This window comes from Gigantopelta aegis, chromosome 3 (assembly GCF_016097555.1).
Source record: "Gigantopelta aegis isolate Gae_Host chromosome 3, Gae_host_genome, whole genome shotgun sequence".
Taxonomy (NCBI): Eukaryota; Metazoa; Mollusca; class Gastropoda; order Neomphalida; family Peltospiridae; genus Gigantopelta; species Gigantopelta aegis.
The window spans coordinates 87,055,268-87,070,947 of record NC_054701.1 but is presented as its reverse complement, the minus strand read 5'-3'; the positions used below and the strand labels follow the sequence as shown (position 1 = coordinate 87,070,947).

The window sequence follows — 15,680 nt, the reverse complement described above, 5'->3', positions numbered from 1 at the left end:
GTCCAGGTGACATTTCATCTATAAATAACAATTTAAATATCGGCCAGTTACACTTCGCTTTTTATAGCATTATTCAGGAGCATACAAATTCTAAAAATATTGGGCGAGATTATTTATGCAATAGGCGAACTTATTGGTCTATTTCAACATTGAAAAAACAGGGGGAAAAGTGCAGTAATAAACTCTGGATTGTATACTAGTATAAACTAGTATAAACGTTTTTTTCCGTCTTAAAACAAATTTTATATAAAATTTTATATTGAAATTAGTTTCCGGCATACTTCATAATTCACCCAAATCATTTCGTATACCCTCGGCATAATCCCAAATGTTTTCAAATTCTTTTCAAATCACTGGCATGATTTTGCAAGTAAGGTTTTGATTGGTTGAATGAAAGGTCAACTGGACATGAGCTCCAGCGGGCTTCCATTAGATCCACATGTAATAGTGGAACTAATTTTAATTAGATTGTGTTTAGACATAATAATTATAATAAAAATTACATGTACCTGGTATATGGTACTCAACAAAATTAAGGGCCAGTAAACTTTTTAATAACTTTACATTAGTGTAATATTAATTTAGCAAGTGGGCGGGATGTAGCCCAGTGGTAAAGCACTCGCCTGATGGACAGTCCATCTAGGATCGATCCCCATCAGTGGACCCATTGGGCTATTTCTCATTCCAGCCAGTACATGACTGATATATCAAAGGCTGCATTATGTGCTATCCTGTTTGTGGGGTGGTAAATATAAATGTCCTTTGCTACTAATGAAAAAATGTAGCGTGTTTCTTCTCTAAGACTATATGTCATAATTACCAAATGTTTGACATCCAATAGCTGATGATTAATAAATGAATGTGCTCTAGTGGTGTCGTTAAACAAAACAAACTTACTTTATCAAGTTTTCATCACAGATGACTTCTAAATGCACAAATCATGCATATGGTTGATTTTCGTGCATTTATGATAATATGTATATGCATTTTCAGTTAGGATTCATAACAATACTTGTCCTTTTGTTCACTCCGAATTGTTAAAATCATTACGTTTCACATGACACAGCATTGGCACCTTATAATGGACGAAGCTGTATTTTGTTTTTACCATGTTTAAAAAAAAATGCCTGAAATATCTACTGGCTGTTAATTAATTTTGTTGAGTATTTAGTAAATACAGTATTGTAAGGGGTCATTCACAAAATTTTATCAGCCAAACATTTTCACAATCGTTAAAATATTGATAATTGGACATGTATACTAAACAGTGATTCAGGGCTCCTAAAACCCTGACACTACTACAGCATTAAAGACCAAACAAATTCAGATTTATACCTACGATTTTCAAAGACTTATACACACAGGTCAAAGACAATAGAATACAATAAAAATACCAAATCAGTTTGTTTACATTGCTGTCTATAGCCAGAAAATGCATCGTGACAAGTTAAACCTTGTAACTGGAAAAGTATTGTGTTATGATGTAGCTGCGCCAGAAGAGTATTGATGTTGATTGAGAAAAATTAACAATAAAATAAAATAATGAACACAAGAGAATTTAAAGACTTATTACAATTCAAAGATTTTCAAAGATCTAAAAACGAAAACAAAATCAAATTCAAAGACTTTGAAGGAATGTAAGGACCGCTACAACCCCTGTGCTATATGATCTGGGACAATAATTTTTTTTTTTTTTTTTCAAAGTTGACAATTGTCAATGACCTCATAGGTAATCGGTGCCATATGTTGATCATTTTGTTTGTCAATCTTATTACACAGCTAAATATTATGTACCGTATCTCACATCATATACAAGGTGACAGACCATAGTTTTTAAACTGCCATGTTTTGTACTATTATATGTTTTTGATAATCGAAATCAGACATTACTTAGATTTTACTGTTTAGATTATCCATTTCTGTACATCCAAAGTGTTTCTGGTTATCCTGGTGTTTATACCACAAAATGCATTTTTCATATTTTTAAAAATGTACATACATATACTTCTGTGAAGTAATGATTATAGAGACGAGCTTGTCTATTTTTAAGGGCATCCACCTCCCCCCGTTTCAACATCACAGACTCTCGTTTCACACCACTGTAACTTTATCAAAATTTGTTACATGTTTGTAAATTAATCAAATTTGGTGTTCAGTTTCACGGGTTGAAACTAGGGTCTGCGACTTTAAAACCTGCCTTCTATATTTTGGCAATCTGGCAACACTGTGTTTCTGTTCCTACAAAGTATGAACGTTTTCACTGCCATTTTCATCATCATGGCAACCACATATTATATTAATATCTGTAATTGCATAACCATGTACAATTTATCAGTGTGAACATATTTGGTTTGCAGTTGCATAAGATTGTTTTAAATTTATTGATGAACAGTTTTTCCATTTTCTTTATTCATCAGTCTGTATATGCAAAACGCATAATTATCCTGTCAATATATTTTTTGATGATTGTTATAATAAAAAATAAATATGAATAAAATGTCTTTTTTGTTAAGTAAAGAAAACTGGTTCATAACCTGAAACACTTAATTTGCCTCAAATGTACTGAGCATTTTTCTTCCTCTATAGCAAAATCACAACATTCACAAAGGTGTTTTCGGAGTGGAATTTCAGTATACATTTTACACAATCCATTCAGTGTTAAAAGCCCACAAAAGTCAGTCATGGATATTTTTCATCTCTAAAATATAACCAATATAATACCTGTAATTTGTACCACATTTAGTCAAAATTCCTTCTTTTTTTGGACCGGCGTTGTGGCAGGCCATCGGTCTACAGGCTGGTGGGTACTGGGTTCGGATCCCAGTCGAGGCATGGGATTTTTAATCCAGATACCGACTCCAAACCCTGAGTGAGTGCTCCGCAAGGCTCAATGGGTAGGTGTAAACCACTTGCACCGACCAGTGATCCATAACTGGTTCAACAAAGGCCATGGTTTGTGCTATCCTGCCTGTGGGAAGCGCAAATAAAAAGATCCCTTGCTGCTAATCGGAAGAGTAGCCCATGTAATGGCGACAGCGGGTTTCCTCTCAAAATCTGTGTGGTCCTTAACCATATGTCTGATGCCATATAACCATAAATAAAATGTGTCGAGTGCGTCGTTAAATAAAACATTTCTTTCTTTTTTTTGCGCGGGGGGGGGGGGGGGGGGGTGGGTGTGAAGAGGGCATTATTTTTTTAATCTGAGACCATCATAAATGTCAAATTACATTCCTACATTATCGCTTCAGTGGTGTAGTGATTAATCTAGCAGTCTTCAAACTGGTTGGTATTGGGTTTGAAATTCCAGTACACAGTAAGGCTGTACCTAATGGGGTGACAAGGACAGTTGCACAAACAGAAAAATAGGAAAAAATTACCTTTTTCATAAAGCCTAATTAATTTTAAAATTTCTACGGCCATCCCACTTACTTTAGCCTAGGTACGGCGTTAGCACTACATTGACTTCTCTCTCATTAACCACTAAGCACTACATTGACTTCTCTCTCATTAACCACTAATCAATCTTGGACCAACAGCCCAGATAGCCGAGATATGTGCCCAGAACAGTGTGCTCATGTCTGACCGATGAGATCTTGAAATGGGAGTACTGTAATTTTAACGGGAAGATAATTTAATAATTTTTGGACTTCTCTATGTACTGTAAACCGTGAAAAAAAGTGTGCGTATACATTTCGCATCCAACCTTATGTCGCGAAATTAATATGCAAGCACTATTTTTCAGTTTGAAGTGTGCTTAAAGTGATGTCTCGATTTTCTAGTAAACCATAAAGGAAAACACAAACAAAATACAGTCATAATTCAATTTATTGAAAGTTGTATTAGAATATTCATTTTACAAAAGGTAACACAAATAAGTTAATAACTGGTAACATGTTTATTGAACAAGCTAACACACACTGCGACTAATTTGTTTTGTTTTGGAATATTTTATTGAGAATAAAATTCACAAAAAGATTCACTCAGCAGGCACAGCCTATACACGAGCTCTTCTTGATGGCAACTAATCATTAATTGTTTTATGTAACTTCAATCGATGGCGACTAATCGTTTATTGTTTTATCTACCAAAGGGTGTTAACAGTTAACAACTGAAGCTGTGAGTTGTGATTCTAATACAGGTGAGGTGGGTAGGGCCTAATCCCCACTATAGACTGTGTACCAGACACAATTGCTTGATGTAGGGTAACAGAATATTGATTTACAGACAGTAATTTTATAACAATTACAGTGAGCTGTCTTTATCCACATTTTTTTTTTTTTAGCTGTCAACGGTCGTTCGCGAAATTTACACATCGCGAACATGCGCTAAGGTATACATTCGCGAAAAAAACATGTCGCAATATTAATACGGTTTACAGTATGTATGTATGTATGATTTGGGGGTTATTTTTCATTTTGGTGCACTTTAATTTATGGGTGTAGATACTTTTAGGGGGTTCGTTCAACCCTCTAAACACCATCCTATGGGCATGGTGCTTGAACCGTGATTCAAGGCTAGAACTTAACAACGGCACCGACAGCAATCACTGTCGTTGAGATATAAATTGCCATAGGCAGGGAGCATCCTCAATAATGGCAAAATGTTTATATCTGATGTACATTAGCTGTCAGTATATAACATTTGTATATTCAAAATATGTCTACATACAGCAAAATAACCTTTCAGTCTTATTTGCTGCAAAAGTCTTCTCTGTTTTCAATTGCCATGGGCAGGCTTCAAATTGCTGTCGGTGGTCCATTTCACTCACAGCAATTTTGTTTTTAAATTGCCGTGGGAGACAAATTCTTAAGTTCGTGCCCTGGTGATTGGGTACTAGTATAAAACAAGGAATAGATGAACAGGTCCATGGTCATAACTGTAATCATATTCATACCATTTTATCACTGTAAGCCACCAGCTGCTCTGCACAAAGTTTGAAGAAAACAGCAAAATAGGAGAAATAATTAAAAAGTAATGTTTAATATTCATTAATTCAACCACTTCATAATTAATATTCAACAGGATTTATGGGGGGAAAAACATAAAATGTACATGTACTTAATACATAAATACAGTTACTTCTTTAAAGAGACATTCCTGAGTTTGCTGCAATTTTAAAGATGTTATCGACTAAGAGAGACTTTTTAACGATTTTAATTATATATAAAATATATTTTTCAGCATAATATATTAGTGGCTGTATATTAAATGTGTTTCTGATTGTTCTAATATTTCTACTAGGTTAAATTTCATTTTATTTCCTAAAAAAAAAAATTGGGGTACGCACAAAATTATTTGAAGGCAAAATCCAGTTTGGTCTTCTTACAAATATTAAGACGACCAGAAACACATTGAATATACAGACAATGATATTATAAACAAGAAAATATATTTAATATGTAAGTTTAATCGTAGAAATATTTTATTATTCGGAAACATTTTACAATGCAGCAAACTCAGGAATGTCCCTTTAACTAAAACACTTATGTATTCTTATTGCACATTTATTCAAAGCAGATCCCTCAAACATCCAAGTTAATGAAAAATGATACACTGGTTTTTACTTTCAGCATGAAGATCTCATCCTGGAATAATTATAATCTGGTTTTTTTTTGTTTTAATTTGCCACATTTTCTGAAAAGTAGCTTTATTTAGCCAAGGAATATACATACTGGAGCAAGTGTTATCCAAAACTGGCAGTTAGTCAACTGGACCACTGAAAGTGAACCCTTTGAATGATTTACAGAGGAATTTTATCTAATAAAATACTTGAAGTGAGCAACATGATTATGATCACTAAAAAGTAAAATTACAATATTTATAAACAACATTTAAGGGATGTGTTTTTCGTCTTTCAATACATACTGTAGCACAACCATTTATGCAAATACAGCATTATTAGTTTCATTATCAAACACACTGCATGAAAAGTAGGCATAATAATTCACTTCAGCATATGGTTTGTTGATAACTGTTAAAGGTCACTTAATAAATTAAAACAAAAACATTATCACAAAGGAGACACATTGTAATTACAAGCATGCAAACCTAGTGAACATACATATTGAGGTAATGTACAGGCTAGCTGGACTGAAATTTGTTCATACCAAAATCAAAACCAAATGTAAAATAATACTTGAGAAAAAGTTTTGTTGAAACGTGTAGTAAAACCAGGTAAGACTAGACGAAATTTTAACAAATAACATTACATGGCCTTGTGTCTTGTGTACAATACAATTCATGTCTCATCGGTGTAAATTCTGAGGTAAGATTTAAATTACAAACTCGTAGCATTCTGTACAAACCGTGGCAATAGAGAATAATCAGAAGAATATTTTTCAAACTCCTCAGTATGATGAAAGGATGTTAGAAGAAATATCTTTTTCTTAAATAATCTCTTTTAAATACTAAGAACTATATCTACTGATCAGCCACACTGAATGTGCTACAACCTCTCTATGAGAGCGTGAACTTCCGGTTTCAGGAAGACGTTAGTCTGTGCTTCTCCCTTCTGGGCAGCGATCTCCTTCATTATCGTGGGATCCCATGAGAAATTCACAACTGCCGCGGGAACCAAACCCAGCTCTGCGAAGGACAGATTCTCTTCGGTCAGTTTCTGTCCGGTCGCTGTCACCAGCTGGAAAGGCATCCAGTCACTATTGAGGTTCTCTCTCACGTAGTTAAACAGTTTGGACAGTTTCTCCAGTGCTCTGAACGTCCCTTGCAGTACAACACTGTTGGGAAACTTCACTCGGAGCAGCGTGTATCGATACTTTCGCAACTCACGATGCTCATCTCTCTCCCTCATGGCCTTGGTTCGCAACATTCCTAATTTTTCTGAAGCCTCTATCCTACGTTGCTGCTCCTTCTTAAACTCCTCGGGAGAAATGGAATAAAATTCATCAGGAATGTCAAATTTAGATGTTAATGCAGATGGGTGAAAGACTTTGAGACATCTGTCTAGCTGTGGCCTAATTGGCTCGGCTGCAAGCAGTACGTCCTTTATGTTTTCCAGACGTTCAGTTTTTTTAGCTTCCTCTGCATCCAAGACGTAAAAAACTTCCTCGTGATCATCAACAGGTAACGTTGTCATACAAAACCGTGCAGCCTGCATGAATTCCTCGGTGCCTTTCAAGTCGGAAATCCTCTCCTGGTATACTTTATTATTAATTCGAATCTTGCGATACTTTTCCTCTTCAGGGTGTGCGATAATATTGTCGATATACTTGATCAACGTGTCTATGCAGGTCTTCACTTTCTCCTTGTCCTTGTTTAAAGTGTGTATCATCAGCGCTGACGTCATCTCGGGTTCGTCCGCTAGGTTAGTCAGTAAGAACTCCTCGATGTGACTCTCCATCTCGGCTTTTGGCATCACCTGAGGACCAATTTCTGGACATTTGAACATGATGACACTCAATACTGGAGCGGCATCTTGGACAACTGTGTTTGGTTTACATGCTTCTGGGGATCCTGTTGACTGGGACTTTTCCAGTGCAGCTTTTTCAGCCTCTATCTGACGACGGATTCGTGCCCTGGCAACAGCTGCTTGGTCAAATTCTAAAGAACAGAAAAAAGATTTAAAATTTATTACAGCTTTACTACCTTATTTAATGCAGCATTTATAATCAACATTATATTAAAAGGGACTACATGATCAAGAAAAGACGGGAAATGAATAATATTATAATAACTTGACACATTAATCTAATGGTGAAGTTCATCTTTAACATCTTATGGTTATTTTAACACTGGACTAGAGATAGAGAGAGAGAGCTACCTGCAGCCACAATACAGCTTACACCTACTAAACAGTAGCACAGAATATTTTATATTTTCACTTTCCATTGATACAACAAAAAAGAAGAATATTTTCAATTCATAAAGCCAACTCATTTTCCTTCCTTTTTGCAACACATTTCTATATAAAAAAATAAAAAAATAAAAAAAATTTAAAATAAAATACCCACCAATCCCAATCCACTACTGAAATGGGTCAATCTTCCCTGCTCAAACAAGTCAAAGATAAATTATCTTTGCAAAACTATTTTTGCTTGATGAACACAACTCGAACCCCCTAGCTCACCATAGTCTAGACCATCATCCCTGTGCATACTTTTCTGCATGTGCCTGAAATGGTGAACTGGGTTAGTTAAAAGTTTGTTTTGTTTAATGACACCACTAGAGCACATTGATCTATTAATCATCGTTTTCACATTAGTCTTAGAGAGGAAGTCTGCTATCTTTTTTCCATTAGTAGCAGGGATCTTTTATATGCACCATCCTACAGACAGGAAAGCACATACCACAGTCTTTGGTATACCATCATGGTGCACTGGCTGGAACGAGAAACAGCCAAATTGGCCCACCGATGGGGATCGATCCCAAGCGAGTGCTTTACCACTGGGCTACGTCACACCCCCGAGAACTGGGTTAGAGTAAACCAATTTTGTTTAAGAATGGCCAAAGCACCAGGTCCCATATTTTCAAAGTTATCTTAGTGCTTAGAAATTGTAAAACCATCGTAGGCTATGACATTGCTATGGCGTGCGCTATAGCAACGTAATAGTCTATGATGGTTTTACGATTGCTTCGTAAATCCCTAGCCTGGTCATTAACTGTTGTTAACCATCATACCTTTTGGCTGAGTGGCTTCAATCCGATGCAGAGCTGCGGCTCCTGCTATCCGAGAATCTTCTGTAGCCTGATGTCTCCTGGGACTGGCACTGGCTTGTGGGGATGGCCGAGATTGCGAATAACCAGGGCTTGTGTCATCAGTCAGCCTGTAACCCTCTCCGGCCTTCTTGAACTTTACATCAAGTTTCTTTTTCTGAAAGAATTTTTTTATGGCTGATGCCATTTTGCTTTTCTCTCCTTAAATCGAGTAAATAAATATCAGTTTATTCTGTGATGACCTTGAGTCAAAGTAAGTTAATCCCTTTTCAAATGTCCATTTTCAGCATTTGCTTCCTTGTTTTCTGAAGTCTGTCTACATAAACCTGAAAAAGATGCAAATTATTAATGCAAGTATCTTGATTACGATTTTTTTTTTTTACAATTGCACTGAATCATAAACTGGACTTCACAAATTATCATCCGTCTCTTATTTTACAATATTTCTATAGCAAAGATCTAAATAAATTACTACATGTACCGAAGGCAAGACCACACATTACAATATTGTGCAATGAATTCCTTTGTTTGAAGATGGTTAGAGAGATGAGTTTGTTAAATTACTTCCCCATCCCCACCCAGGGAGGAGGGGGGAGCAAAAGTGGAACAATCATTTAGATCAAACTTGACATTTTTTTTTGCACTTCACAGTGTTCGAGATTAAAAAATTTGAGCCGTATCCCAGTTGGATATTAACATTTTAAAATCTGGTATCCCACCTGAGAATTTAGTATCCCACTTAAATTAAATTCATAAATAACATCATAACAAATTTGGACGACACTGTTACTTAACTTCACCAGTAAATGATTACTTTCATTGTTTCAGTGAAGAATAGAAATGCAGGATTAAAACAACAAAAAACAACATTATATGGTATCCCGGTGGGATACTGGGTTACTGAAGTCTGGTATCCAAAATTAAATTCTGGTATCCCCGGGATATCGGGATACCGTTAATCTCGAACATTGCTTCATTTACAAACATGTACCTCAACATGTCCAGATAAAACAAAAATTCTTTAAGATATTAATAAACAATTTTTTTTTTTTTTTAAACCCACAAATACACTGAAAAAAAAGAAAAAAAGGTCAGCCCTTTTTTGTACATAAGCTACCAGGTCCAGGGTTGGGTTCCTCAAAATATATTTTCAGCTTTATATAAAGTTTGTTGTAACTGATCAGACATTGGGGCTTGTGACTTTTCAAAATGTTTGTCATACCCCTTATGGTTCTGGTTTGGGGCCAAGACTTCCAATTGTTCCAGCATTCATTCATTCAGTAGCCTATATATTTGTGTTTGGGGTTAGGCTTAGTGATATAGTATTAATTAGTAGTCAGGAAAGTTCAGTAGTCTTTCTGGTTTGGGTATGTTTTTACCAGCTCCCCTTAATCCCTTTCCAGTTGGACGAAAAGGACACTCCTACAGGCTTGGCAGAAGCAAATAGACATTGGGAGGGGGGGGGGGGGGGGGGGGGGGGGGGGCGCTGACTGAGATTGAGGGTACAAAGTAGTTTCTAAGGGATTTGGATGTATGCTCACCAGTAAAATTTTAAAAACTAGATGTTCCGACATGCAATTTCCTGCATTCTACAAGTAAAATTAATCTCTGCCTTAAGATTCACTACCAATATTTTTGATACAGAATTAAATTTATGGGAGGGGGGGGGGGGGGGGGGGGGGGGGGGGGTACGTGCATAAGCGTCTTTTTGAGGTGTCAACAGACTCCCCCACTATTTATGGACAGGGACAACCCACTCATCATCTACAATTACCCTGGGGCATCAGTATTTGATAGACGTCGTCGCCGTAATAACTCCAAACCAGGCGCAATAAAAATATGTTGATAATCAGCCAGAGTGCAAGCAGAAGAAGGGCCGATAACTGAGCGTCTGAATTTTTCAGCTCATTAAAACATTTTAGCAAAACATTTTGATAAAATTCAACGAGAAATGTTTGTAATGTATTTCTTATATCATCAAAAATATCACTCGTATCAAACATAACAAACGGCAATAATTATAAAATGATTTAACCAAAATCCAAAACTAAAACACTTCCTGGTGCAGGATCGGACAAAATGAAAATGCACAGCAACGCAACAATTTGGAAATAAACAAAATCTTATAATAATTTTGTTTGTTTTAACTAAATTATAGGAATTATATTTATTTAATACTATAAAGTATGAGTTACCTTTAAATTACTTGAAAATATTATTTCATAAATTTTGCTGATTGGGTTGAATGCCTTCACCGCCTTTCCCAATCGGAACACCTCGTCACATTCCGCTACGCTAAGATGTAGGCTCGGACACAAGTTGTAGGAATACACCAAATTTTCATGTATTTGGTGACGCGGTTAGGGCGAAATTCGTAACATAATGTAGTTCGATCAAAGATTTAACCGTGGTTCATGAGTAAAGATAAAGATATGACGACTAAAAAATAGTTTCATGATGGGTTTGTATTTTCAATCTGTTTTAGAAACTTCTGAAAAAGGTTACTTCAACATATTTAATTATAGTTAAAATTGAAGAAATTGTAATAAATTTATAAATTTGACACGCATTTTACTCCGTAGCTGGACCATTATTATATAAAACGATCGGTAAGAAATGTCCAAAATAACAACAGGAATATTTATTTCTTTATAAAATTATCTTTCTTTTGGTATATGTGATCATTAAAAACTAGTTTTTTTCGTGATGAAGCTTTGGCATGTGGGCGATCTGTATGTACTTTTAACTTCTTAACAGACTCAATAAGTTTGTCAACAACAGTTGTCCTTCGTTTCGGCGTCGGACCAGTGCTGGGTGGCGTCCCTGTGCTTATATGATTACTTGCATTCTGTAGATTTTCAAAAACCTGTGTTTTAAAATTTTGGAATTTAATAATTTTATTTACACATCTGTCACATATTCTGTAACTGTCAGTAGGTTTAAAACCTAACGTGTCTGTTATCTTTTGTATTATATCATTCTCGCGTATTCTCTTCGATGCATTTGTTGTTGTATGTAGTTGTCTATTCACTGAAGCACAGAATGAGCAATTATATTCCATGGCCATGTTTTGATCATGTGACTGAAAAAAGTTCCGTCCAAAATGGTGACGCATTGTGTCCGAGTTTATATTTCGTAGAAATGTACGAGGAGTTCCGATTGCGCCTTTCCGTGTTATTAGTCACGGAGATTGTCGAGCAGTAGTCTGGCGTTTAGATCAAATCCAATATGGCAGCTGCCATGACTTTTATTTTGGAAAGACTTCCTTATCATATTAGTTGATGAACTGAACTTGATCGTGACAGTTATTGTACGGTGGTGTTCGAACCAAGAAATATCGGACTACGCACTGCTAACGGATGTTTTAGTATCAGTCCAGCATTGCAACACATCTGCCTTCACGACTTCAATTTGTTGACTGAATGAGTTCCAGGAGGCGCATTATTATAATTTATAGTGATTAAATATGCTGTTTGTAGTTGTATATCGCCTTGTTATAATTGTGAGTATTACCTGTTGCCATGGTGTTTCTTTAACAAATGACAAAACCAGATGGAAAATTAAACAAGATTTTATGTATATCAGCGACCCAGAGCAAATTCATATCACATTTGGAGATAAACTTAATGATATTGTTGTTGTCTGAGCAACCAGAGCAAACACAAAAACACCTTTCGTACAGTATGGTACGACATCAAATGATCTTTTACATTCAGCTGCCGAGACTGTCCAATTTGAAAACAGCAATAAAGACGGGGCAAAATATTGGCACCGTGCAGTTTTACCCAATTTGCGTTTCGGGGAAAGATACTACTATAGAACGACATCAGAAAAAGGTAGTAGTGACAGTGACATCTACAGTTTTAGCATTCCAATTGTGTCTCATAGAACCATCAATTCGTTCATGGTTTTAGCCGATATGGGGCTTCAGACAAAGTCGCTAGATTTTCTTGTGTACGAGGCAGTTAATCATGAATATGAAGCAGTGTTTCATGTCGGGGATATTACAGAAGGTTTAGGCTTACAGCAGGGCAAAATTGGAGATAAGTATTTAAAGAGAATACAAAAAATGACCGTGTCCATTCCATACTTAACATGTCCAGGAGATCATGAACGTTTTGATGATTTCATCCATTACAGAAACAGGTTCTCTATGCCACATACTCCATGGCCAATGCCCAAGAATCGGCTGTGGTACAGCATTGACATTGGAGGTGCTCACTTTGTGACGATTAACACTGAAGCTTTTGTAACTGCAAAGGAATTAATGCTTGACCAATTAATCTGGTTGGACAATGACTTGACGGTAGCAAACAGCAAAAGAATGGAACACCCTTGGGTGATTGTGTTTGGCCACAGACCCCTTTATTCATCATGTCATGGAGGCGACTACATGTGCAGTAGAAGTATGTTAGCGGTCCGGAGACATCTGGATGACATCTTGTTTAAACACGGAGTTGATGTCTACATCGGTGGACATGACCACCACTACGAACGGACGTTTCCCGTCTATAACTCACTCTAGTTCGGGTACGGTTACAAAAACCCAATGGCGACAGTGCATATCACTATAGGAGCTATGGGCAGCCATGTCCACGAATCGAAGTTTGACACTTCAAAAAAGCCTTGGTCATCATTTTCTTTCAGAGAAATTGATAAAGAACTCTATGGAAGACTTGACATCATCAATGCTTCGCACATCATGTGGGAAGTGTTTAATGCTGAAAACAACGCCAAAGTGGACCGGATGTATGTGATTCAGTGGCGGCATGGATCGTTTGGGGAGCCAGGGAAAGAAGCTTATCAGAAAGCGATGGAAAGACGAGATATTCCAATGCGTCCACCCATTCCAATTGGTTACGAGATACAACAGCGAAGAAATCTCAAAAGTCAGGGATTTTGGAGGTCAACAGACAATGTACTTACGTCTGTTAACGGTAGCAGGAATAGCATGATTCTGTCTTTATTAACAATTTTTATTTTAATTTTGATTGTTATATTATGTTCTCGCAGAATGAAAAGAAAATTTTTGTCATGGTGTTCCCTTTGCAGAATCTAAACACATTAATAAACTATAATATCTAGAATTTTTTAATAATATTTAACTATTTAAAATACAGAAAGGTCATCCAATGAAAATGAAGCACAGCTCCCAATTGCGTGTTTTGTTTGTTTGTTTAGTTTATTTTGATCTATGGTTTCCATATTTTATACACGTCATTGATGCAGGATACTTTATATACTAGTTTTTATTAATTATATATGCATTGTATTTGTTTCTGTCTTTAATTAATCATGTTTTGATAGTAATGTAATACTTCAATGAATCCTACACCATTAACTTACATGTAGTCACGTGTTTTACCAGTATTGGTGGTGTTAGTAGGCCTAGGAGTAGAAGTAGAGGTGTTGTAAAAGCAGTAGTAATGATTTTTCTTTTACCAGGAAGTGAAACGTAATTCGCAGTGAGCTGCGTGCCTTAGATCACGTTATCATAATTTAAACATTATTAGTTATTACGCAGGTGGGATTGGACAATAGTTGGTTTTTTTTGTATTTTGTACTTAGGTGCATTATGGGTAAAATATAAGAAGGATACCATGAAGGATCTTAACTTAATTATATTATAACATTGCATTCCGATGGATGACTGGACAGCGACCATATAGTGCCAGCAAGATGTTTGTTAATTATTCATCAAGTAAAAACCTTTGGCTCTTTACTTCGCTCAAAAGCATATTCGCTAAAAAGCTCAAACGACCTACAAATGTGTAGGCTACGTCAAATCCGTATGTGTAAATCGCTGGCACCAGCTACTGTATAGTATGTAATCAGTTTTGTATGTGATGTATAATTATGTATGTTCTATGGATCACTAATCTGAATTTTTTTTATTTGTATTTTAACAAATTCTGAACACTGCAAATCGCCACATGTTTGCAGGTATGTTCACCTGTTTTTGTTTGTTTGCGAACTGGTATTTGTACTGCTTTCAGTTATGAATGCAGTCACGACTGTTAAAACATCTCTTGAGCTTTGCGTTGTGTAGAGATACGGCCTTGGTGATTCATATTTAACTCTTATTGTTCAGAATACTTTTAGTTTTGTATGGACTCTACTCACACAACTTTATTATTATTTATGAATATCGGTTTTGTAAATATAAATGTTTATATATGTTTAATGAGAGATAATCATTTTATGTAATGAGTGTTTACGTATTTGTATCTTACATATCATATACATGTACAGTGCATTCCGACCGCGAAGTTTGAGATAATTAAAACAAGCGCATGCCATAGCAATGATCTGCATAAGAACAGGCTAATATCGTGTACGATACACTCGATTTCATCATTAATCATTACATTTCATTTTTTTTTTTATTATTTCAACTTATTTTCGTGCTTATATCCAATTAAGGTTCAAGCACGGTGTCCTGGGCACACACCTCAGCTATCTGGGCTGTCTGTTCAGGACAGTGGATTAGTTGTTACTTGTTAGTGATTAGTGAGAGAGAAGAGGGTGTAGTGGTCTCACACCCCCCAACTGAGTCGTTGACACTCGCTCTGGGTGGGAGTTGGTACCGGGTTGCGAACCCTGTGTTTAACCACAACACCACCCAGGCCGGTTAATCATTACAGTTATCAGATGCATGGTTAATATATTGTGACTTACTACAATATTTCACCAACGTACACTGTGTAGTACTACTTTACTGCTATGACATGCGATTATTTTAGTTGTTTAAAACATATACTATGCAGGGACGTAGGTACCCCCCAACCCCCACCTCCAAAAAGAAAATCGAAGAAAACGAAATTTACTGCTTATTGATACTGACGTTTTAAGTATGTAACCTTCCTGAAATGGTGCCATAATAATATTCCAGTTTAAACAGTTTCCTGTGAGGCATGCCCCCTGACCACTAGTGCGTTGTGCCTTTCATGCTCGTTCGTTCCAAGAGTTCATCTCTCTCTCCCCCCCCCCCCCCCCCCCCCCCCATCCTT

The 15,680-nt window shown here is 36.3% G+C and overlaps 2 protein-coding genes across 4 annotated transcripts; one reads left to right on the top strand and one right to left on the bottom strand.

The window, feature by feature from the left end:
* Positions 1-5,358: 5,358 nt before the first annotated feature.
* LOC121369250 (UBX domain-containing protein 6-like) lies at positions 5,359-10,761 on the bottom strand. 3 transcript variants are annotated; one of them, XM_041494206.1, is made up of 3 exons: positions 10,445-10,761; positions 8,635-8,996; positions 5,359-7,557 (listed from the first exon to the last, which is right to left on the bottom strand). In XM_041494206.1, the coding sequence occupies exons 2-3, from the start codon at positions 8,855-8,857 to the stop codon at positions 6,446-6,448; spliced, it is 1,335 nt and encodes a 444-aa protein (XP_041350140.1). In that variant the 5' UTR covers positions 8,858-8,996; positions 10,445-10,761; the 3' UTR covers positions 5,359-6,445. The 3 variants fall into 3 exon arrangements, with proteins under 3 accessions (XP_041350140.1, XP_041350141.1, XP_041350143.1); XM_041494207.1 differs by having other exon boundaries at positions 10,706-10,737; XM_041494209.1 differs by lacking the exon at positions 10,445-10,761 and adding an exon at positions 10,212-10,328.
* Positions 10,762-12,589: 1,828 nt separating this feature from the next.
* LOC121368918 (acid phosphatase type 7-like) lies at positions 12,590-13,195 on the top strand. The gene has a single exon (XM_041493677.1). The coding sequence runs from the start codon at positions 12,590-12,592 to the stop codon at positions 13,193-13,195; it is 606 nt and encodes a 201-aa protein (XP_041349611.1).
* Positions 13,196-15,680: the final 2,485 nt, after the last annotated feature.